Source organism: Pelobates fuscus, chromosome 4 (assembly GCF_036172605.1).
Source record: "Pelobates fuscus isolate aPelFus1 chromosome 4, aPelFus1.pri, whole genome shotgun sequence".
In the NCBI taxonomy this organism is placed as follows: Eukaryota; Metazoa; Chordata; class Amphibia; order Anura; family Pelobatidae; genus Pelobates; species Pelobates fuscus.
This window is the reverse complement of record NC_086320.1, coordinates 126,032,564-126,055,187: the sequence shown is the minus strand read 5'-3', so window position 1 is coordinate 126,055,187 and position 22,624 is coordinate 126,032,564. Positions and strand designations below refer to the sequence as shown.

General features: G+C 41.3%; 1 protein-coding gene across 7 annotated transcripts in view; it reads left to right on the top strand.

The window, feature by feature from the left end:
• The window catches only part of SPIRE1 (spire type actin nucleation factor 1), a 183,631-nt gene that overhangs the window by 122,627 nt on the left and 38,380 nt on the right, over positions 1-22,624 (top strand). For all 7 annotated transcript variants that reach the window (XM_063451583.1, XM_063451586.1, XM_063451585.1 and 4 more), the window contains exons 4-7: positions 1,645-1,770; positions 13,553-13,633; positions 20,149-20,313; positions 21,613-21,699. In XM_063451583.1, the coding sequence (XP_063307653.1) occupies positions 1,645-1,770; positions 13,553-13,633; positions 20,149-20,313; positions 21,613-21,699 (459 nt within the window). The remainder of the gene's footprint in view (positions 1-1,644; positions 1,771-13,552; positions 13,634-20,148; positions 20,314-21,612; positions 21,700-22,624) is intronic.

Below are 22,624 nucleotides of genomic sequence, written 5' to 3'. Positions count from 1 at the left end.
TGTCACAACCAGCAGTTAAAAAACAAAACAAAAAACAGGACTACAGCACCCAAATCACTTTATTGAGATGAAGTGGTCTGGGAGACTAAACTGCATAAGGGTTGACAAAAATAGATTTTTAAAGTTAATCTCCGCTTTTACGGTGTTCTTTGCAAAGGTGTTGACGTCTCTAGTGACATCTCTAGGGGTCCTCTCGCTTCAGGGTGCAGTGGAAGATGAGTTTACTTACCTGAGCTGTCTCTGGCAGCCGCCGCTATTTCTTTCCTGCAGGTCTTTTTTGGCTCCTGGTCCTCATTTTCCAGGAGTTATCTCAGTGCTGTATTCTCACTCATGCACAAGAGTACAAAACTCATATCTATAGAGCAATCCCTGGGACTGTGGGAGCCTCCAGAACATCAGGCTTTACCCGAAGTTAAATTATTCCCTACTTTGTCTCATGCTATATTTGGATTGTGTTTGGAAATTTAGACATTTCAATGCAGTCAGCACCTGTATTTCTTAAATATTATTATTATTGTCTTGATGAAATACGAAGATGTAATAATATTATATTTACTTATCCTGTATAGCTAACAAATATTTATTCACAATATGTGAAAAATAAAATGTAGAAATCCACACCTTTTTAGCATTTAGATGCCTCCATCTTTACTCCTTATCAGTTGCCGTTTAAACGCTGTTCTTTATACCTGGCAGTCAGTATACAGAAATAATAAGGATATGATTAATTAAATTATTGTAGAGAGATTTATCAAAGTATTCTGAGAAATGATGCAGCATAAAGTAGGACATTGACCGTAGAGACAACTGGAAGTTTCCGGTACATCTCTTTGATGACTTCTTCACCTTAACATCTTTTCAAAAAGACAGTCACATGAAATAATGTTAACACAAGTTATAGATGATTTGGAATGTTTTATTCAGTGTTGTAATTTCTAGAGGAGTGATTAGTTTCCCTTTAAACACCAATATGTAATTTTTTTTCTATCTATGCATCGTTGAGCATAAGTTGTGTTTTGTATTGTATGTCCTCATCTGTTGATAGAGATCTGTCGCACATTGCTTTGCCTCGGGTTGAAGATATGTCTGTCACGCATTACTCTTAATTTTGACTTGATGTGGGCTGGTCTCACATTCACTGTATTCTCTATGCTGCTTAGTTCAGTTCCAAACACTGTAAAGGTGCATAGATCTGTACAAAGAATAATAAGCAGTGATAGTATTTATGTCTGAAAACATTCCCTGTGCGTTGGACGGAATCCGATTCATTGGACTTTCTTTACTGTCAAACAGGCCTCTGAAGGTGAGTCACCATGTATTGGTGCCCATAGAGTCTTTTATGCTCGGGGTGCTAAAATATTCTGTGTGGAGAGTTCAAGAATTGTCATTTTAAAGCCGTAAACTGACCTATGTGATCTGTTAGTTTTTGTTTTGTTTGTTGTGGTGGGGATTTTTTTTAAATTTTTTTTTTTTTATTGATATGAGGAATCTCTCATTCCCTATTAGGTACAATAATTAGTAAAATGATAATGCAGAGTTCTCCTAATTAATTCCTAGTTATTAATATATCTGTTTTCTGGGTTCTGAACAAACTGCCAAATTAATGTTTTGTGTTTTTTGTTTTGTTTTTGTTTTCTCCAACAGCTTTGTGCATCTCATCTGCCAACTCCCTCGGACGCCCCCAATCACTACCAAGCAGTATGTCGGGCACTGTATGCGGAAGCCATGGAGCTACATATGTTCCTGACAAAATTAAAAAGTGCAAAAGAGGTGAGCTGCTGGCAATGAGGGATGCAGGTTTTTCCTGCACCGTGCAACAAAATGTGTGTCTGTGTGAAGATATGAACTATTTTGGATGCCACCAATGATATGACAAACCTCACAGCTGTTTAATACCAGACTTTCTCTGCATCTTTTTTTACTTAAGCATTTACCTAGAATTCTTACCTAGAATTCTTTCTCTGAATTCCTGGCACCGAAACCTCTACAGTGCGCTGTAGTGGACATTGTGCTTGCCATGTTCCCTTAAGGGGTTAAAGTGTAGAGCAAAATTGGAGATATTACGTGAATTGTTAGTGCACACGTTTCTGGCTTACATTTCCCATTATTATTTAAATGCCACCACCTCTTGAACTGCAAATAATTCTTCCTAAATGAAATGAAAAATGACAGATTTCACATTAGACTGATGGTCTCCAGAAATTATTTGTGTGTTTTAATTGTGGTTACTGGCAGATGTAGCCCTTATTCTTAAACATTTCTAGTGGGAGATTTGCTGGTCTATTTATAAACACCCAGAGCAATACTTTGTGAGCTGAATTGGCATATGATAGACTAGAACATTAATTATGGAAGACTGAAGTTGAGGAAACACGATAGCAATTGTTCCTCAGACTGAATATCCCTGAATTAACCAACTGGCCATGTGCTATTCTCAAAAATGCTGTTGATGGTAAAGATCTTGCAACATAATGTTCAAGGATAGACTAATTCTAGTTTAGGTAGGTGTTTACTATTGAGGTCTACCTGCCTAGTAGGGGCCAGATTAGATGGCTTTGTTACGAACAAGCATAGATCTCATTTGTGAGCACAATTAAATCTGATGCTGAGCCAGCCATTAGTCTGAGAATAATGGGTAATATAAATGTCTGTATCAGAGGTTAGCATTAATAGCAGAGCGTTCAAAAAAAATGTTGGTCAACTTTCATGTCAGTTGACTGAATTACTGTAAGATGTAGATGGAAGGATACAATGTATCAAACCAGCTTTCCAGTAAGTCGATATGTTTATTTCCAGTATCCGTTGTTATTCTTATAGTCCTTGATAACTTCAAATGGCCGTCCCCGGGTTCCTTGCTCACCACAGTGCCTAATAGAGCCAGCCAGGGCCACCCCTTTGTTTGATTATCTTTGCATTGCTTTGAATCAGATGTAAGATTAATCATTGGCTTGTACTGTCATTTAAATGTTGGCAGACATGGTGCTTGTTTATATGCAATTACTGGAGAACATGCAATTAAAAAGATTTTGATGAATCGTGAACTTTGTGGATTGGTATTAGTATCGTAGATTAGTTTCAAAATGGCAAAACCTTGTGAAAAATGAGTCATTATCTGAGATTTAAAAAAAAAAATGAAACCTTTTCATGCTCTATTGCTAAAGGCTTCAAAATGGCTATGAATATTATAAATGCAATTTAATGGGAGCCTGGCTGTGGAGCTGATCAGACGTGTGCAGCACGAGCTCCAGCCTGAACTCACACTTTAAGCGACATAAGACTGAATTTTACAGTATAATCTTACTCAAAAAGCACCACCCTGATAGGGGCTGCAGATTGGACCGTATAGCGACTACTCCTGTAACGCTGAGCCGCCGAGAAAGCGGTCTGCATCGTCGGGGCCTACCGCAGTGACTATAAGCCTGACTAGAGGCCTAAGAGGAGGTAAGGGCGTGGGTGAGACGGCCGATCACCCAGCCTGGGACTCCAAGAGGGCCAACACTGACTTTGTGGAGGACCACCCACAGGCCTTCCTTCCCCCCCCTGCCGGTGAGGGATATCCCGGCACCAGTAGCACACCCCCCGCTGATTCACACTCGAGGCACCTGAGGCCTAACCAAAATGGCCGCCCAGCAAGGACCTAGGGAAAAGACAGCGGTCGCCCGGGCCCCATGCCACCCTCTGGAGGCCCTAGACCGGCTGTGCCTGAACTTCTGCACAACGCTGTTGGACAGGGGGGTGACCTACCGGCGGGCAGCACAACTAGTGGCCTCATGGATTAGGCCAACCACCCGTCGACGCCACTACGAGCTTCCATCGCTGGCCTTCCATCTCTGGCCAAGTGGCCTTCCGCCACTTGGCCGCGCAGACATCGATTGCCGGCAGGGCGGACAAATGAATTGGGTGCACACACCCGCCTTCACCCACAGAGGAGTGAGACAGCCGGGCTGGCCCTCAGACCCAGGAAAGCTTGTGGCATCGTCGGTAACATAGACCGGGAGGCAGTGAGGCTTGATACCAGCGGGAGACACAGGCGGGAAGCCACTCCACAGCACACGAATGGGAGGTTGCTGATCCAGGAGACCGACACAACGCGCCAACGGCCTAGCTTCTTAAGCATATTACCTCACGCTATCAGAATCACCTCACTGCAGCGGAGCTCTGACCTCCCGGTTGCAACGCCATCCTGCATCTCATGGAGCGGCAGGCTACACCACATCGCTGAGCGGATCCCTACCACCATGCAGCGGGCCTTGAGATCTGGAGTTGGTTGAGTGCCTAATATAAACTGGCTACCTTTGTCCAACAACTAGTTTACGTTTCACTGGGGCACCGGTTTCTTTTACCTATACCGCTGTCATGTCTAATTGTTGTTTGCCGAGGACTCTTTACTGCAGCTGAGCATGGTTTTAATTAATTTCTTTCATTTCTCAATTTGAAACTTGTTCCCAGTGGTTTAATTCACAGTAAATCTAATTTTGTGTTTAAAATACATAGCGAGGTTACTCTACGTCCAGATAGCACAGCGATGTTATCTGTATAGCTTACTTAATTTACCTGCATTAGCCTGCTTAATTAATTAGCACACTGTACTCACTTATGTATTTTGCCAGCGTGATGCGTTGATTGCATTCAATTTCATTATTATAGTTATGTGGACCAGCGGAAACCAAATGGCATATATGCCCTATTCGCCCTATATGCTAAGTTTACGTTTTTGTTTCTCTCAGTTAGGCATTTAATTTAACAGCGTGCATGGATGTATATTGACATCTTAGCCCGTAAGCTGAATATGTCTGACCAGGTCTTTATTAATGTGTCTTATCTACTCACTATCTTTTCCTTTTATTGTTATAAGCTAAATTGTGCACTGGTTGCTTATATGCGAAATCACATTTAGAATCATATTACCTTAAATACCCGAGTCAGTTAGGCTTGTTACCTTACTATTCTATCATATGTCAGTAAGTCAATCTGTATATACACCTGCATTTGTAATCTTCCCTGACACATCAGACTAAAGCTTAGTAAAGCATTGTTTAACATACAAACTACTTATGAGCGATGACATGCAATAGAAACGTTAACCCTAAACTACTGTTACCAAACGAAGATGTAACTCATTATGACTAATGCGAATTACCTGCGTGTACCTAGCCTGCCTTATTAATATAAAAAATGTGTACGTTCCATCTAAATGCTATATAACAGCTAACAAATCTGTATGTTCAAAATGTTGGAGAATGCTGTTGTGGCATTGCTGACAAGCGCTTCTTATTCTTATTCATACACAACAAAAATAAAGAATTGAAAAAAAAATAAATGCAATTTAATGTTTTATTTTGTCCAATATGACTTGTATTTTCCTAAACTAATGACTTAGAATCTGTTATAATTAAGATCTGTGATGTATTAATTCAAAGTTAATCAACCATATAATTATAATAATATGTTACCTATTTTCTTTGTGATTTTGGAATCTCCATTAGAAAGATAAATTAATAATAATTAATACAATGCTAAACAAAAAAAAGAAGTCCTATATGCTACTAGCCAGGCCTTTAACCCCATTAAGGACCAAACTTCTGGAAAAAAGGGAATCATGACATTAAGGGGTTAAAGGGATACTATAGTCACCAGAACAACTACAGCTTATTGAATTTGTTCTGGTGAGTAGAATCATTACCTTCAGGCTTTTTGCTGTAAACACTGTCTTTTCAGAGAAAATGCAGTGTTTACATTACAGCCTAGTGATAACTTCACTGGCCACTCCTCCGATGGCTGTTAGAGATCCTTCCTGGGTTATGGCTGCCTAAAATGCATCCAAACATTCAGTATCTCCTCCCTCTGCATGCAGACACTGAACTTTCCTCATAGAGATTAATGGATTCAATTCATCTCTATGAGGAGATGCTGATTGGCCAGGGCTCTGTTTGAATTGTACTCGCTCTGCCCCTGATCTGCCTCCTTGTCAGTCTCAGCCAATCCTATGGGGAAGTACTGTGATTAGATCAGGCTACCACTTCTGATGATGTGGGCAGGTCTAAAGGAAACAGGCACAACATAAGCAGCTTCAGGTTTAAATACAAGTAAGATTTCACTATATTTAGGGATACATGAGGGGACCAGGGGGGCTAGATGGTGGTTTTAACCCTATAGGGTCAGGAATACATGTTTGTGTTCCTTACCCCATAGTGCTTCTTTAAGTTACTTGCCACTGCAATCCATAGTAAACACTCAAAGGGTGAATTTCTGCCCACCAAGGCTATATTTTCACTCTCCAATGGCTCGTTCGGAGTGTAAGTTTTGATTATAAGTTTGTTTGCTGTGTTAATCTTTTGTTATGTATTCTTAAATTTTCAGGCATTATTAACATCGCTATACTCCGCCGAGGTGGCACGCTATATTCTGTACTAAATGCCATTATTGAATACAACCCTTTTTGAACTAACAAACAAATTAGTGTGCATGACCTGATGTCCTTCCTACATTCTTTGTAGTTGCCTAGTGAAGTAATGAGAGTGCCCAGACACTTGGCACTTTCTAAGGTTGACTTAACCCAGGGACCCTATTGGTATGGGCTTATAGGGCACCGTTGCTATGGAACTTAATGACCTTTTTAGTTTCACTCACAGCATGCATCAACAGTAATACGTAATGTTTTTAGCATTGCTATGCAACCAGTTTATTGTTACAACTGTTACAAAATGCTTTCTTTAATTTAAAAAGGTTCCCTTTAAACTCTCGGTAAGCTTAGATCAACAATACTAATTGGAAGGAGGGGGGGGGGTTACATTTTATTTTATATATTTTTGTTAATTTTATTGTACTATATTTTAATTTATTTTTTACCTTTAGTAACTCATAGCCTTTGTTTTTAGTTTTTATTTTGTTTGCCCTTGTTTTTACTGAGACATTAATAGGCTGCCAGTGGGGTAGGTGGTTTTCTCATGTTGTAGTCTGTTTGCTGACAGCAATACCAGGTCCTGTTTGTAATTCTCAAACTGGAACAAGTTGGCAGTCCTCTTTCATTGACCGTTAGTAGATCTGTGCTTTTCATCTACTTGTCACAGAAACGCGGATTCCTTTTTGGGTGGCAAATGAACACTGGGTGCATATTTAGCATGTCGCTAATATAATTTGTATACAGTAGAGTTGCTTCTCTGCGGGGTGTATGTTTAATAATCTGCCTGAATTAAGCAATAGTATGGATAGAGCAGCATGTAGCTCTCTTTCCTCATTGACATTATACTAAAGGAATCTTGTAGTAAATGCATAATTCAGGTTGTTGAAGCAAAGGGGTTTGCAGGATTCAAAATCTCAATAATATTTGTAAAAATAGCCAAAGTACAGGCTCCACAATGCATTTGCAAAATAACAAAAAATATATATATTTAATGGATCAAATGGACAAAAAAACAAATACAACGTTCTGGTCGTTTTTTAACATTATTAAATACATTTTTTTGTTTTGTTTTTTAAGTCTGGTGAGCAGCCATATCCCTTAATGACCGGGTGCAAGCCAAAAATCAGCTATAGTATCCATAAATTCAAGTAGATAGCTGCACTCACGGTTTTGTAAAAGTCCAAAGTTTAATGAAAAAAGTTTAAAAAAACAGCGATCAACGTTTCAGTCCTGCTTGGAGGACTTTCATCAGGATCATTACCCAATACAGCCCTAAGTGTGAATTATTTTGCAATCGCCCTCTATGAAATTGGAGGTGTGGAAATATAAACCTCTTCAACTTATACGCATAGTATTAATGTTGGATGCAGATAATTATCCAAAATGTTTAATAGTCTGAAACAAAAAGACAATATTAAGAAACATTATAGTGTCAGGAATACCAGGAATACAAACATTTATTGTTAACACTATAGTGCTAGAATACATGTTTAGCTTACCAGTCCCTCTTACTGGAGATAAAATATTTTTGACTTATCTTTTCTCCACTGCTGCACCCGTCTCAGCGCTGTGGGTCCTGCCTGACCCCACCACCATGGCGGAGATCGTCAATCTTTATGCCTTGGAGGCTATTGTGCATGCGCTGCAAAATACTCTATGCATATCTATGGGTAGCGTTCAGCACCTCCATGCAGTCTGGAGACACCCAACATAGCAAACCATGCAGCATTGAGATAGGAATGATGCTGGCTGACTGAGTGATTGTCACTATGCAGTTATGTAAACACTGTCTTTTCCAGGGCTGTGGAGTCGGAGTCGAGGAGTCGGAGTTGGAGGAAATTTTGGGTACCTGGAGTCGGAGTCGGTGCATTGTTTGCCGACTCCGACTCCTACTCATACTAAATTTAGATTGGAATTAAAAAAAAGCAAGTTTAAATGTCCCAATTCAGAAAAAGTTATAATTAATGACTTCTCTACTGTAAGAATAAAGACCAATGCATGCAGTGCCTCACGTAACCGCAAAACGAACACGTTAAATGACCGTGAAGAAGCATGCTTTTCATGTGCTTCACTATATGGCATGCAACGCACAATTAGGAGCGGCAATACTTATACTTTCCATAGTGTTGTGTTCTGCTGTTACAGGGAACGCAGCGCCCATGGGTAACCTAGCCTCTCACTGATAAGGGATTAAGTAAATATGTTTTTTGCAGGACAACTCGCTGGTGAAGCACTTATTTAATGGTGAAGCGTTTGCTTGAACTTAAAGACTTCATAGAAGAAATGGACAATGAAATCTTGCATTAACTGAAAGCCAGTGGACACAAACAAAAGAGCTGGAGACCCTTCTTTCTCACCCCTTCACTGTCACCAAGAGTTTGCAATGTGACAATATAACCCCGGGTAAATTCCTCTTGGAATGGAAGAGCCTGTTATATCGCCTGAACAAAAATGGGGGGTTATTAGCTGAGGGCATTGCATCTTCAATGATGTCTTTTGCTGGAAAATTAAATCTTGTTAGCGGCTATTTATGTCGACCCAATGAGACGACTTTTGTTGAACAGTGAACAGACTGCTACTGGGAAAAAGGCCCTCTATGATGTAGCAGTTCGCATGAAGGGATTACGACCGGAATTACCTCCACTGGATGAAGTTCTTTTAAGCAATAGTGTTAAATCAGGATCATCTTCTTCAAACGAAGAATTAGATTTTGATTCCTAATTAGACCAAATGGAAGGTTCTAAAAGAAAGCGAAGTCGCATAAGCGTTACAGAACCAGTAAATGTCCAAATAAAAAAATTCCAACAGGAGTTTTATGAAGCACTAAAAGAAGTTGAAAAGTATGATCGCTCATCAAAACTTACTGTTGAAGAAGCCATCCTTGTTTATCCAGAGATCGTTAGTGATGTAGCCAGAATAGTTACTGCAATGCCACCCACCCAAGTCAGTGTCGAAAGATTATTTTCACCCCTAAAAATAATAAAGTCTGACTTAAGAGCCTCTATGAAAGAGGATCTGGTAGAGGCAATTCTCTTCCTTCGAACTCTACATTGAATTGATTTGCACTTGCTAAGCCTATAACTACATTTCAAGATATTTCTAGGTTTTACAGATTTAGTTTTTGGTTCATATAGATAAGCTTTGTTTTTGTTCTAAAACAACCAAATAACGTGGTTTGTATTTTTTAACTGGTAAAGTTCCTGTTCCTGATGTTTATGCCTGCTGCTACTATCCAGCCACTTGATTGATTAATAAAAACATTTTTATAAAACTTTGTTGTTTTCATTGTGTTTGTCTTTTGCTTAAACTGTTCAATACAGTAGACTGTTAGCTTCCCAACCAGTAGTCCTGTGGTAATGACATGTATGTTGCCTTTCTTTCCTTCAAGGAATGTATAAAATACATTTGCATATTAAGTCTGAGTCGGAAGTACAAAAAGCTGAGGAGGGGGGCGGGGCCGAGCCGCCGAGCCGAGCGGCAGCAAGCCATGTCAGCTCTGGCTCTGGATTGCCTAAAAACGCCTAAAAACGCTTAAAAACGCTACAAAAAACGCCACAACACTGCACCAAAACCCATCCGGAGAAGGGGCAAAAACAAGCCCTGAGCGGGGAGAGACACAGGAGCAAGTTACAGCGACACCCACTAAGCCACAGCCGCACGACCCGACCGAGCTGAGCCCATGGGACATACCCGCACAAGGAGACGGCAGGAGCCACGAGATCGGATGGCTGAGGGAGAGGAGGGGGTCCGGCCCCGTTTTCCCCCCCCCCCCCCCTCGGGCCGGCGGGGGTGATCCCGGCCCACGAGTCAACACTCCGGAGACTGGAGGCGGAGGACCTACACACTGGGGAGCCCTTTCCCACGTGGCGCCAAGATTGCTACTCTGCGCACACACTACTGGGAATCAGGCGGGGTCGCCCTGGCCTACCGGGGGGACTGATCCCACAGTTGGACCCCTCCGGGCAGCAGAAAGGTCGACGCGGAGCCGGCTCTAACCCCTGGATTTGGTGGTGGTTCAGGGAGGTCTGCCCCCAACTCTGAGAGCCCTGTGGAGCCGGGGCGAGCTGGACCCCCGGTGGACTGGTAGCCGGGGAGGCGAACACCGGCGACAAGTATGTGACCGGAGAAGGGGGAGGCACAACGGAGCTGGAGCTTCACCGGGGAACTGCAGGTGATGGGGAGGTGCAGGGGATGAGGGGCCCGAGGACTTTTCAGGGGTGGGAGTCTGCCGGGCTGCTGCTATCCTTGAGTGCCCACAGCACTGCTACTCTCCGGGCCGACCGGCCGGAGCAGACCTGGAGTGGAACAAAGGGGGGGTTGGTCACGCCGGGGAGGCGGGAGGGGTCCTGCACTGAATAACCAGCTAGGCAAGCATATACACCCGGACACAAGCCTGCAAGAGGCCACGGCAATGCTATACCGGGTGGGTCCATTGGCCCCGCGCTGGACAGTGCTTCACATCAGGCATTACATCGCCACCTCCAGTGGAGAGACTCTTAAACTAGTTCCATGGAACGATAACTGGTGAAACACCTTAATGACTGGGCAACAGGACACTACAATGTCATTCAGTTTTTACTTACTATGCCTATTTGATGCCAATCTGCCATTACCATGCTAACTTAAAATGCTAAAGGAACCCAGTCTATGCTATATTGCCCCTAGGGGCCAAAGACCGACGCTGCCTATTGCCGCATACATAATAGCTGCCAGTTACATGATAAGCTGTAAAGTCGCATATCTCTGCATACTGGAAAACCAGATAGCTTCACTATACACGATGCCAGGCAATTCCCAATAATTAGAATGCGTTTGAAATGTTGATAGCACTAGCACTGCAGCTTATATACTGTCTGACTTGCAAATGTTCTTAACACTCTGCATTCAAAACATAGACAGAACAACTGTTTAGATACCTGCCGTTAATGGCCTTTACTATAGTCGTATAAATATGTTTATCAATGTTGTTTTTTAACCAATATGCCTCCTTTATTATTGCATGCATGCATCATGGCTATTTAAGAGCTGTTACACGACAAACGACTAGCTCATACCATGGCCATGAGGCACTGACATGATACAGGGTGTTAACTATGCTCCTGCTGTTAATGATGCAAAAATGATAAGAGATAATGCTTATACATTGTTCTGTTCATTGGCGCTGACTCTTAGTTTATCTGCCCTCGTTTACCCGCTTATCTTACTACTGCCTACCTACATGCCTATGATGACTCATACGCCTCTGCGCAGGCAATTACATGATATTCAGACAAATCCGCAATATGTTTGCCCCATGTTAACTGAAACTTTAATAAGCACGCCTCTGCGCAGGCGACTACCCGCTTTAACCGTATTATACTTGAAACCCGCATTTATATTGTGATAACAATAAAAATATTTAAAACAAAAAGCTGAGGAGTCGGAGTCAGAACATATATCTACCGACTCCACAGCACTGGTCTTTTCTCTGAAATGTTTACAGTGCTAACACTGCAGGAACATGCTATAGACACCAGTACCACTACATTAAGCTGAAGTGATGACTATAGTACCTCTTTAATTGGGGGAGCATGGTAATTATGCAGTGACTTGTTTGTTAACTATAAAAGCGAATCCTTTGTTGATGTTCTGCTAGCATAACATTTCCTTGCCTGTCTACTTCATTTGGCCTAGAAGAGAGACAACAGCCCTTCAAACATTAACATTTAGCATACGTACTATGAAAGGCAGCACTGTGTTAAAACAGCCTAATTCATCTTCTTCCAAGAAACAGCTTCTTTATGTGAACAGAAAAGGCCAGATTCAGTACAGTGGAGTGGGAGACATTTATGGAAACGTAAAAGGAAAATAAAGCAGAACTCGAGTGTCTAAGCAACACAAGCATGCTTCAGTGGAGATAATTTGTATAATCTGTGCAGAATCTCATAGAGTTTGTAATGATGTACATGTTTTTTCTGGTTAGTAATTATAGCATATCCTGATCAGCCACAACATTAAATCCACCTGCCTAATATCTTGTAGATCCCACTTGTGCTGCCAAAACAACTCTGATGTGTTGAGGCATGGACTCTTCAAGACCCCCTGAATGTGTCATGTGGTATCTGGCACCTAGCAGGGGGTCCTAAGTCCTGCCAGTTGCAAGGTGGGGCCCCTATTGATCAGACTTGTTGTTCCAGCACATCCCACAGATTGAGGGATTTGGATGCCATATTTTTGTCCTGTTCCTGATACCAATCCTGAACAAATTTTGTGATGTGGTATCCTGCTGAAAGAGTCCACTGCCATTAGGGAACACTATTGCGTGTTGCATAAGTGATCGGCAACAATCTCTAGGTAGTTGGTACGTGTCAAAGTAATATCCATATAAATGCCCGGACTCAAGGCTTCCCAACAGAACAATGACCAGTCCACCCGCTTGCCTTCTTCCCATAGTGCATACAGCTGTCATCCCTTCACCAGGTGAAAGACGCACACACACCTGTCCATCCACCTGTTCTAAAAGAAAGTGTGTGTCATCAGGCAACCTACTTCTATTGCTCCATGGTCCAGTTCTGACACTCACGTTCCCATTGAAGGTACAGGGCACTGTGACCAGTCTGCGGCTCACAGCCCCTTCCAATGCACTGTGTGTTCTGACACCTTTCTATCATGGCCAGCATTACGGTTTTCAGCAGTTTGACCTACTGTATCTTTTCTGTTTGATTGGACCAGAAGGGCTAGCCTTTGCTCACCACATGCATCAGTGAGCCTTGGGCACTCATGACCCTGACACCGGGTTTGTACTTCCTTGCACCACTAATGGTAGCGACGAACTTTACTATATTAAAGTTACTTGGCTTAGTATAGCTAATGAAAGCTCTTTGCAGGAGCCACCGTCTTATGTTTAGGTTGCTATGGACCCGAGGTAAGTACACACTGGTCACTCTTTGCACCATAACCACTACACGCTGGTATTGTTCTTTTGACTTGACAACCTCTAAACTGCATGTTTTCAAATGAGTACTGTATCCAAAAAAAGGAATGAATGAACAAAGGTTAGTGTATTCATCTGTCTGCAGTGCATTGTATCTGTTAAGCATTCATAGCCTTTTTCTGCATTTATTTATAACTGTACAAAAGTGTATATTAATTACTGTTTTTGTATTCTAGAGTTTAAGAAAGATTCAAATGGAGAAGGATACAACTGATCGAGGTGGAGCTGACCTAGATGATTTACAAAATGCTGACTGGGTAAAATACTATATTTTAAAAGCTTTTTTCTGACACTGTGCAATAACTAGATTTTGTACCAACTATTTGTAGAAAAAATTTCCTTGATCATCATGCTGTTGCTTTTAAGCCTGTGATGCATTTGAGATTTTTTTTTATCTGTTTTTAAATATACTTAATGCATTATAAATTCACTGGGTACAGATTGTTGGATTCTGTAACTAGGGGAGTGATGGCCAACCTTCACAACCCAGATGTTTGTGAACTCCATTGTCTGGGATGCGTGTCTAACCTTAGTATTGCAAATGATTAAAGAAACACAATAGCTGTGGAATACAAATATGTATTTCTACTACTATAGTGTCCTAGTGCCTGATTAAATAATTTAGCCACCTCCCAATAGCCGTTTTCAGTAAAGAGCTGGAAGGAAAACAATTTGAAAAGCATAACATTTTCTTGAGTGCCGAAACCCTCGCCATGCTCTTCCCAAGACATCATCCGTCTCTATTTTCCAATGCACCAGTCCAGTGCTCCTCAAACAGGAACATTGGTGACTGATGCACATGCTTGCTGCATTTGGTCACATGACTGAGTACCATTCGGTCATTGTAAAGAAAGTAGCCTTTGTGGCTGAAGATGTTTTCTAGAAACTGCAATTTTTAACACTGCAGGGTTAAAACTAAAGGACTATAGAGATGAAGTGTTTTTTTTTTTTTTTTTATAAATTCTTTATTTATAAAGTTTTCAGTTTTCTTTTTTTTTTTTTTTTTTCGGGGGGTGGGGATACAGAAGAGGAAGAGGGGGTAGACAGTTACAATTTGATGCATACAGCGTTTGCATTGGTTTTTCTTGTCGTACCATTTTCAATACATTTGGTTACATCCTTCTTTTGGGTGTTTGCGTTTATGTGTGTATTTACCCGTTGTTTCCTTTGTGTTCTATATGGTATTTCCATTGTCTACTGGATGGGGTGGGGTACAGAAAGAAAAGGGGAAGGGGGGTAGGGTACCCTGTCGTCTTGCCCTTTAGTCTTTAATCCCATGTAATATCTTCTTGCTAGGTTTTGGGTCGTGTTTGTGGTGTACCTTTCGGTTACATGAGTTTACGGGTAGGTAGGTTTGGATTGTTGGGTTGTAGCACTTCTCTTTGGTGTCCGTGGGTGTGGAGAGGTGTGAGTTGAGGGGCGTGTGTACGATTGTTCGTCTCTGTCGCTTGTGAGCTTGTGTAGCCTTTTGGATGGTTTGTGAGTGGTCTTCTTTGTTGTTGCTTAGTCGTATATGTGGGTGTTGCCTTATGTTATAGTTTCGATTTGGAGTGTGTTGGGGTTGCATTGTGCGTCCCTTGGGATAGACCGTTTTGTCTTGCTCCCCCTTGTTTAGAGGGTGGCTATTTGTCATTTGCCCTTAATGAACTGTTCCATATGTTTACTTTCTCCCCCCTTTTGCTTGCGTGGTTCTGGAGTGGTTTTGCCCTTTATTTGCTTGGTGTTTTTGGGTGTCGGTTGTTAGTAATTATTCTCCTTATGAAGGGGTGGTTTGTATGCTGTATGGTTAGTGGGTAGGTTGTACGTTGGGGGATGTGTTATGAGTTGACCCATGTCTTGCGGTAAGTGTGTCTGTTGCATCAACGTGTGGGGATTGTCCCCTTCCTGGTATTTAAGGTAGGGTTGGGAATTCATAGAACCAAGGGTCCCATATCTTGTTGAAGTTATTTGGTTGTGTCATGTAATAGGGCGGACATTTCGTCCATTTTTATGGTGTCTTTGATTTTCCGCTTGATTGTGTCTATTGTTGGAGTATCCGGGCTCCCCCCATTTTTCTGCAATTGCTCTTCTAGTGGCCAGGGCAATTTTGGCGATGAGTTTGTTTTGGGCTCTTGGAGTGCCTGCCAGGGGTTTGGACAAGAGCCATATCCATGGGTCCATTGGGATGTTTGTATGTAAGACCTGTGATACCATGGTGGCTGTCTGTTGCCATAGCTGCGCTGTGTGGGGACACTCCCACCACATGTGGAGGTACGTTCCCTTCTGTCCACAGCCCTTTCAGCATGCATCGTCATCTGACCTGCCCATCTGTTTGAGTTTTAGGGGGGTGAGATACCACCTCATGAGCGTCTTGTAAGCTTGTTCTTTATGGTTAACGCATATTGAGATGGTAGCTGTGGCTTCCCATATATCTGCCCAGTCTGATGGGTCTTCCGCCGGGCCTATGTCCCTCTCCCAAGCCGACACGTATGTGAGTGCTCCGTCTTTAATGTGTTGTATTATGTGTGAGTATATCTCTGAGATTTGGCCTCTGCGTGCTGGTGTTTGTAAGCATTGTTTTTCAAACAGCGTCTTCATTCTGGTCCCCCCCTGTTTTATTGTCGGAGTTTCCAGAAAGCTTTTTATTTGTAAGTGGCGGAACATGTAAAAGGTGCGGAAAGGAGTGGTTTGTGGGAGTTCTGTGAATGGGATCGGTTGGCCATCTTTGTAGAAGTGGTATAGCCTAGTGAGGTCATTATCTTCGAAGCGGGTGAAATCTTTGGGCATCATGCCCGGTGGGAATTGTGTGTTCCGAAGTATGGGGGTTAGCGGTGATGGTTGGGTTGTCATTCCACTTTTCCGCGTTATTTTATCCCATATATTGATAGTATTTAGGATTGCTGGGGATGTTTGGGGTAGGGGGGGTCTCGCCGGTCCAGGTAGCCATATATACATGGAGGGGAAATCCCTGCCAAAAATGTCATGTTCTAGATTGACCCATCTCTTTGTCCCTGCTGGTACGTGCCAATTCTGTGCTTGTGTTAATTGTGCCGCCTGATAATAGTGGGTGAGGTGTGGTAGGCCTAGACCGCCTTGTTTGTTGGGTATGTATAGGGTTTGTCTTTTTATTCTGGCGCGTCTGTTAGCCCATATAAATTTATCAATCTGAGTTTGCAGCTGTTTGAAATCTGTGGAGCGTATTAGGATCGGACGAGTTTGGAACAGGTATAAAAGTCGCGGTAAGGCATTCATTTTGACAGATGCCAACCGTCCTAGCCAGGATATTGGCATGTTTTGCCATCTCTCTATGTCGCGGGCGATGTTTTGTATCGTGGGTGTGTAATTCAGGTCGTAGCAACGTGAAAGGTCTGCCGGGATAGTTATACCCAGATATTTTATTTGAGTGAGTGTGAGGTCGAAAGGGTATATGTCGTGTATGGCTGTCTTGGTGGTGGGGTCTATGTGTATTGGGAGGGCCTCTGTTTTGTTGATGTTGAGCTTGTATCCCGAGACCTTGGCGTATGCGTCTAGGGCGTCGAGGAGTGGTGGTAGGGATGTTGCTGGTTCTGTGATTGTGAGGAGCAGGTCATCTGCGTATGCCGCCGTTTTATATTCTTCCTCACGTATTTTCATTCCTTTTACGTCCCTATTGAGTCTGAGAGTTTGTAGGAGTGGTTCTAGGGACAAAGCGAAGAGCACTGGGGAGAGTGGGCATCCCTGACGTGTACCGTTATGGATTGTGAAGGTCGGGGGGTGTGTGAGTGGGAGGAGGAGGTGAGCTTGTGGTGAGGCATAGAGTACTTGTAATGCTTTTATGAATCTTTGTGGGAATCCGAATTTTTCTAAGGTGGCGAATAGGAAGGGCCATAACAGCCTGTCAAATGCCTTTTCGGCGTCCAGTGCTAGGAAGAGAGCTGGGATGTGTTTCGTGTGGGCTGTCCAGATGAGGTTGTATGTCCGTCTTGTATTGTCGCTTGCCTGTCGTGTCGGTATGAAGCCCACTTGATCTGGGTGTATTAGTTTGGGTAGGTTGGGACTTAGGCGGTCTGCGAGGATTTTGGTGAATAATTTAATATCCACATTTAGGAGCGAGATTGGTCGGTAGTGTCCAGGTTCGAGATTTGTTTTGTTAGGTTTGGGTAGGAGGCATACATTCGCATGTAGCATTTCTTTCGGTAATTGGTCTCCCTGCAGTATGGTGTTGTATAGTGTGCAAAGGTGTGGGATTAGGATGGGGGCGAATGTCTTGTAATATAACCCAGTGAACCCATCTGGGCCTGGGCTCTTGTTGGGTTTTAGCGCTTTTATCTTTCCTGCAAGTTCTTCTGGTGTTATGGGGCTTGCCAGGGCCTGTGCCGCTTCTGTGGCTAGAGAGGGTAGTGGTACTTGGGTTAGGTATTGGTCTATTAGTGTTTTGGCCATCATAGGGTGGTGTCGTGTTTCTGGAGAGTGGTCATACAGGGTACTGAAGTAGTCTTGAAAGATTCTGGCGATTCTTTCAGGAGCTTCTGTGATTTCCCCACTTGGGGTAGTTATTTTATGTATCTGTTTATTTTCGTGACGTTGTTTGAGTTTGCGGGCGAGCAATGTGTCCGCTTTGTTAGCCTTGTCATAGTAAAGCTGTTTTGTCCAGAGTAGCGCTTTGGTCGAGTCTTTCGCCATGTATTCTTTAATCTTGGTTTGGCAATTTTTGATTTGCTCGTTAAGCTCTTGTGTTGGGTCTATTTTATGTTTGGCCTCCAGGGTTCTTAGGGCCTGCAATGTTTGTTCTAGGAGAGCTACCTGCTTTTTTTTGTGTATCGTTGCTTGGTTGATTAAGGCTCCCCTAATTACAGCTTTGTGCGCTGCCCAGAGGTTCCCTTCGGAGGTTGCTGTGTCTTTGTTGATTTGGAAGTATTCAATTATGGCTTTGTCAATCGATTGTCTGATCAGTGGGTTGTGTAAGAGGAGTGGGTTTAGGCGCCATGTCCAGGGTCTCGCCGTTCCTGGTAGGTTAAGCGTTAGTGTTATTTCGGCATGGTCTGACCATGTGATGGGGCCTATTGTTGTGTTTTGGGCCATGGGCGCTAGTGATGGTGATATGAGAAAGAGGTCTATACGGGAGTGTGATTGGTGTGGGTGCGAAAAGAAGGTGTAGTCTAGGGCTGTGGGGTGCTTGGCTCTCCATGCGTCTATGAGGCGTGTGCGTGAGATGAATGCTGAGAGTAGTTTGTCTGCTTTTGCTGTTGGTTGTCTATTTTGCCTGTGTGATTGTGGTCGGCGTCTGTCTACTGTGGGTGATGGGGTGGCGTTGAAGTCGCCGCCGATTATGGAGTGGTGGGAGGGGAAGAGGGCTAGGTGAGCCTGTACTGTTTGCCAGAATGTGTTAGTTGGGGTGTTTGGAGCGTACAGGGTGGTGAAAGCATATGAGTGTGTGCCTATCTTGCCTGCGACTGTGAGGTATCGGCCTTGTGGGTAGAGATGAAGTGTTTTAAGAGAGTTTTAGGGGTCCTTTAAAACTCTTGCCTGTGATGCCATGCTAACCTAGAAGACAAATTGGACTTTTGTTTAATGTGTACACCTGATCTGATATATTTGAGGATGTTACACGTAGGATTCACACTAGCTCGAGTCTATTCTATGTCTGCTGGACTCCTACTGAATATCTATTCCTACAGTTTGTTTAAAAACAATGGTGAATAATAATTAGGGGCATTTTTGATAATTTTAGAAAGTCCATGACCATGAAAGTTGTACTAAACTAACCTAACATCTTCCCATTCATTTTGTAAATGGAATTAGAAACGTCCACATGTTAGACAGGAAATAATGTGCTGATCAGTGCGATGTTCTAATTTACCAGTGTTGCTATGTAAGCATTTGCATGGATGAGTCCCAAATATTTACTCTAGGTCATTTTATTTAGTAGATGCATTTTCTTCTAGACCAGCATGAATTCCCCACACTGGCAGTCAAAAGAATGGGGAAAAAACATCAGTTACTTTAAAATTGGTGCTCGTGTTTTTTTGTTTGTTACATGGCCCTTCTTTGTCATTTTAGTGCTCAGATTTTTATCACCTTATTTGTATACAATTTGTCATTCATTTTTCACAAAGCTTCTTCAAACCCCACATTATACATGCTTATGAGTGCATGTGTCATGGCGAACACAGACTCAAATATAGAAAATCTCACAATATGTTTGTTTATGTGATTTTGAGATGTAAAAGCCCTTACTGCAAACTATGAAAATAATCAATATTTGCACAGGAACCTTGCCAAGAAGCATACTTCAATGATTCCTCCAAAGTCACTGATTTAGAGATTGAATTAAATGATGGTTGAAAATCCAGTCGTTCTCCTTGCATGTGACGCTTAGAAAACCATAAAAATAATGGCCATATATAAAAGCAGTGTCTGATTAGTTCATTAAAAGCCTAGATTATTTTTAATCTTTTTAAAAGCATTTGATGCTTAAGTAGACATAATTAATAAAACTTAAAAGGTAAAATAGATTGTGTAACTCTGGTTTGTTGTAACCATTGCATTGTGCTCCATACAACAAAAATATGTTTGTTTTCTTTTAATAGTTTGTTGTATTGTTTGGAAAACTACAATAAAAAATGTTTTGTTTTTTTTTTGTTTTTTTTAAAGAAAGCCTTATTTTAAAACAGAGTTATATTTTTAACAGTTAGCAATGCCTCACAAAGCTTGGTGTTACTCACTGCTCTGTCCTTGTTTGTTTTTGGATTTTGAGTAATAGTTTTGTGTATGTGGTTTTTTTTTGGTTTTTTTCTCACCTTTCTCCTATCAGGCACTGTTTTGGGTTCAGGTAATGCGTGATCTGAGAAATGGTGTTAAGCTGAAGAAAGTTCAGGAACGCCAGTACAACTTGTTGCCAACGGAATATGAGTTAACGCCATACGAGATGCTCATGGATGACATTCGTTTTAAACGGTACACTCTACGGAAAGTCACAGTAAGTCAGGCGAGATTCTCCAAGATAACTGATTTCTAAAGCAGAAATACCTAATGAAATACAACTGAATGCATAGTCAAAAAGAAACTCAGTTTTGAATCACGGTCACCAAGGAGACAGTCTCACTAGTAAGGATCCTTGGGCAAGACACCTAGCAACATATATCTGCCTACCTCAAATCCTCATAGATTGTAAGCTTGTTTGAGCAGTGTCTTCTTCACTGCTAAATATCATTCCCTTTCTATAATTGTTGAGCACTGCTGACTATTTTGGCAATATATAAATAAATATTAATATAAAAGCGGAGCATAGAGGAAGGAGACCAAAAACAGAAAGTGTGAGGAACAGGTCTGATAGAAGTAAATTTTTCAGTGATGGAGAGGCACATAACAGAGAGGGGAAGATGTGTATATATGTATAATATAATACATATTTCCTCTTTTATTGTCCTTGCATTAGGAAGTGAACAAATGCATGTTAATTACCGTATGTTCTTGTCTTTGTATAATGTTAGGAACAGTTAAACATTGCTTTTGTTATTCTCTTTGTAGTATTACGTAGAAAATAGGAAATATATAGTGAAACATTTTCTAAAACAGATTATTCTAATAGAGGTAGTACATTTTTTCCAGGAGTTTGTTATTAACTTTGTTGTAGCCGACTGACCCAGCGTTGCTTAATGGCGACGTAGATTTACTTCATACCTACATACCTTCTCGAAAATAATTACAGTATTACTTAAAACTAATTTTGGTTCCTCCAGGCATCATGAAAACCTGAAACATATTCGTTCTTGTGTCAAAATAATCTGACTTTATGTTCTCCCAGGGAGATTCAGTAAGCCTCATTTTTGTCTATACCTGATTTAGCAAATCAAAAGCTGTGTATTTTAAAATGTATCCATCTTTATTTGAGATTTAAAATAAGAATTCTGGGTAATTTTCACCTGGTGTAAGAGGATTTATTCAAGCGGTGCAAAATTGTTGTTTTTTATTTAATTCCTAATGGGGATTTTTTTGCATTGCTGATTCTCGTAAAAAAAAAAAGAAGTTATTGAGTTGCTTTTCACCCTCGTAGTTTGGCTGATTCGCTGCATGTAAAATAACTTAATAACATTACTTTCATTTTATGCTGTTTTTCCTGTTTTATGATATTTGCTCGGGATATATTACATTGTTTTATTGAATTATATGCAGTATGTATTAATGAAATATTAGAAATCTGGCATTGAAGGCCGGCAATCATTTTTCTTTATACTACGTTAAGAAACTTTCTATATTTTGTTTTATAATGCTTTAGGTACAGGGTGATATCCCGCCTAGGTTAAAGAAGAGTGCTCATGAAATAATCCTGGATTTCATCCGTTCCAGACCTCCCCTTAATCCTGTATGTATTTTCGCTTTGTTGTAATCTTGCATTCAGTGCTTTTAGCTGAGGACTTGATGAATTAAATGTCTGCAAATGTGATAGAAGCGGGGCTCTATAATACCATTCTTGGGCAATCTCTTATCAAAGCAGATTATTCATGAGAAGACAGCTGGCTAACTGTTGGCTGTAAATAGAATGCCATCAAAGAGCAATATGAAATAATTGCTTGCAATATTATAGAATACAAAGAAAACCACACCTGCAGTCCTACGTCTATATTCTCAAATATATGTATACATTCCCTTTTGTCAATTAAAAGAGGCTCAGGGATAAGGCTATGATGCATGCTTTACAAAAAAAACAACACCTTTTGCATTAATATGTGACTCTCTTACTGATTGATTAGTTTAGGTTCCATTAGATGTTAAATATCTTTTCTTACAGTTTTTTTACTAAAGTAACAATTTCTCGGAATTCAAAGTGAAGTTTAAAAGTTTGGCTACGATAGCCAAATTCACCAAGTCAAGTCGGTTTTCATTTTGGCCTTAAATTTGAAATTCGCTTTGAAGTCACCTTAGAATCCCCCGTCTGTTGTCAGTTTAGGGAATAACCCTGTCAGTGTAGCAATCGAACATTTAATGACTCCATGAAGGATCGTGGCAATTACTTGGAATTTAAAAATAAAGTGTTCATTTTTTTACAAAAATGTCTAAATATAGGAATTTTCCAACTGCTAACTTTGACTAAATTGTCCTACATTTCCCCTCTTTAGTGATTATACTCTAATACCTGAAATTATATGTGCTGTTTGTCCACAAGATGCTAAAATTGTATATATTCTGTTTCTTTAAATATACGTAGGTCATTGGGCAAGATATGCTTTGTGTACTACATTTCCCAGCCTAAGGATCATGTAGTTCACAAAAGGCTGCAATTCCAATGT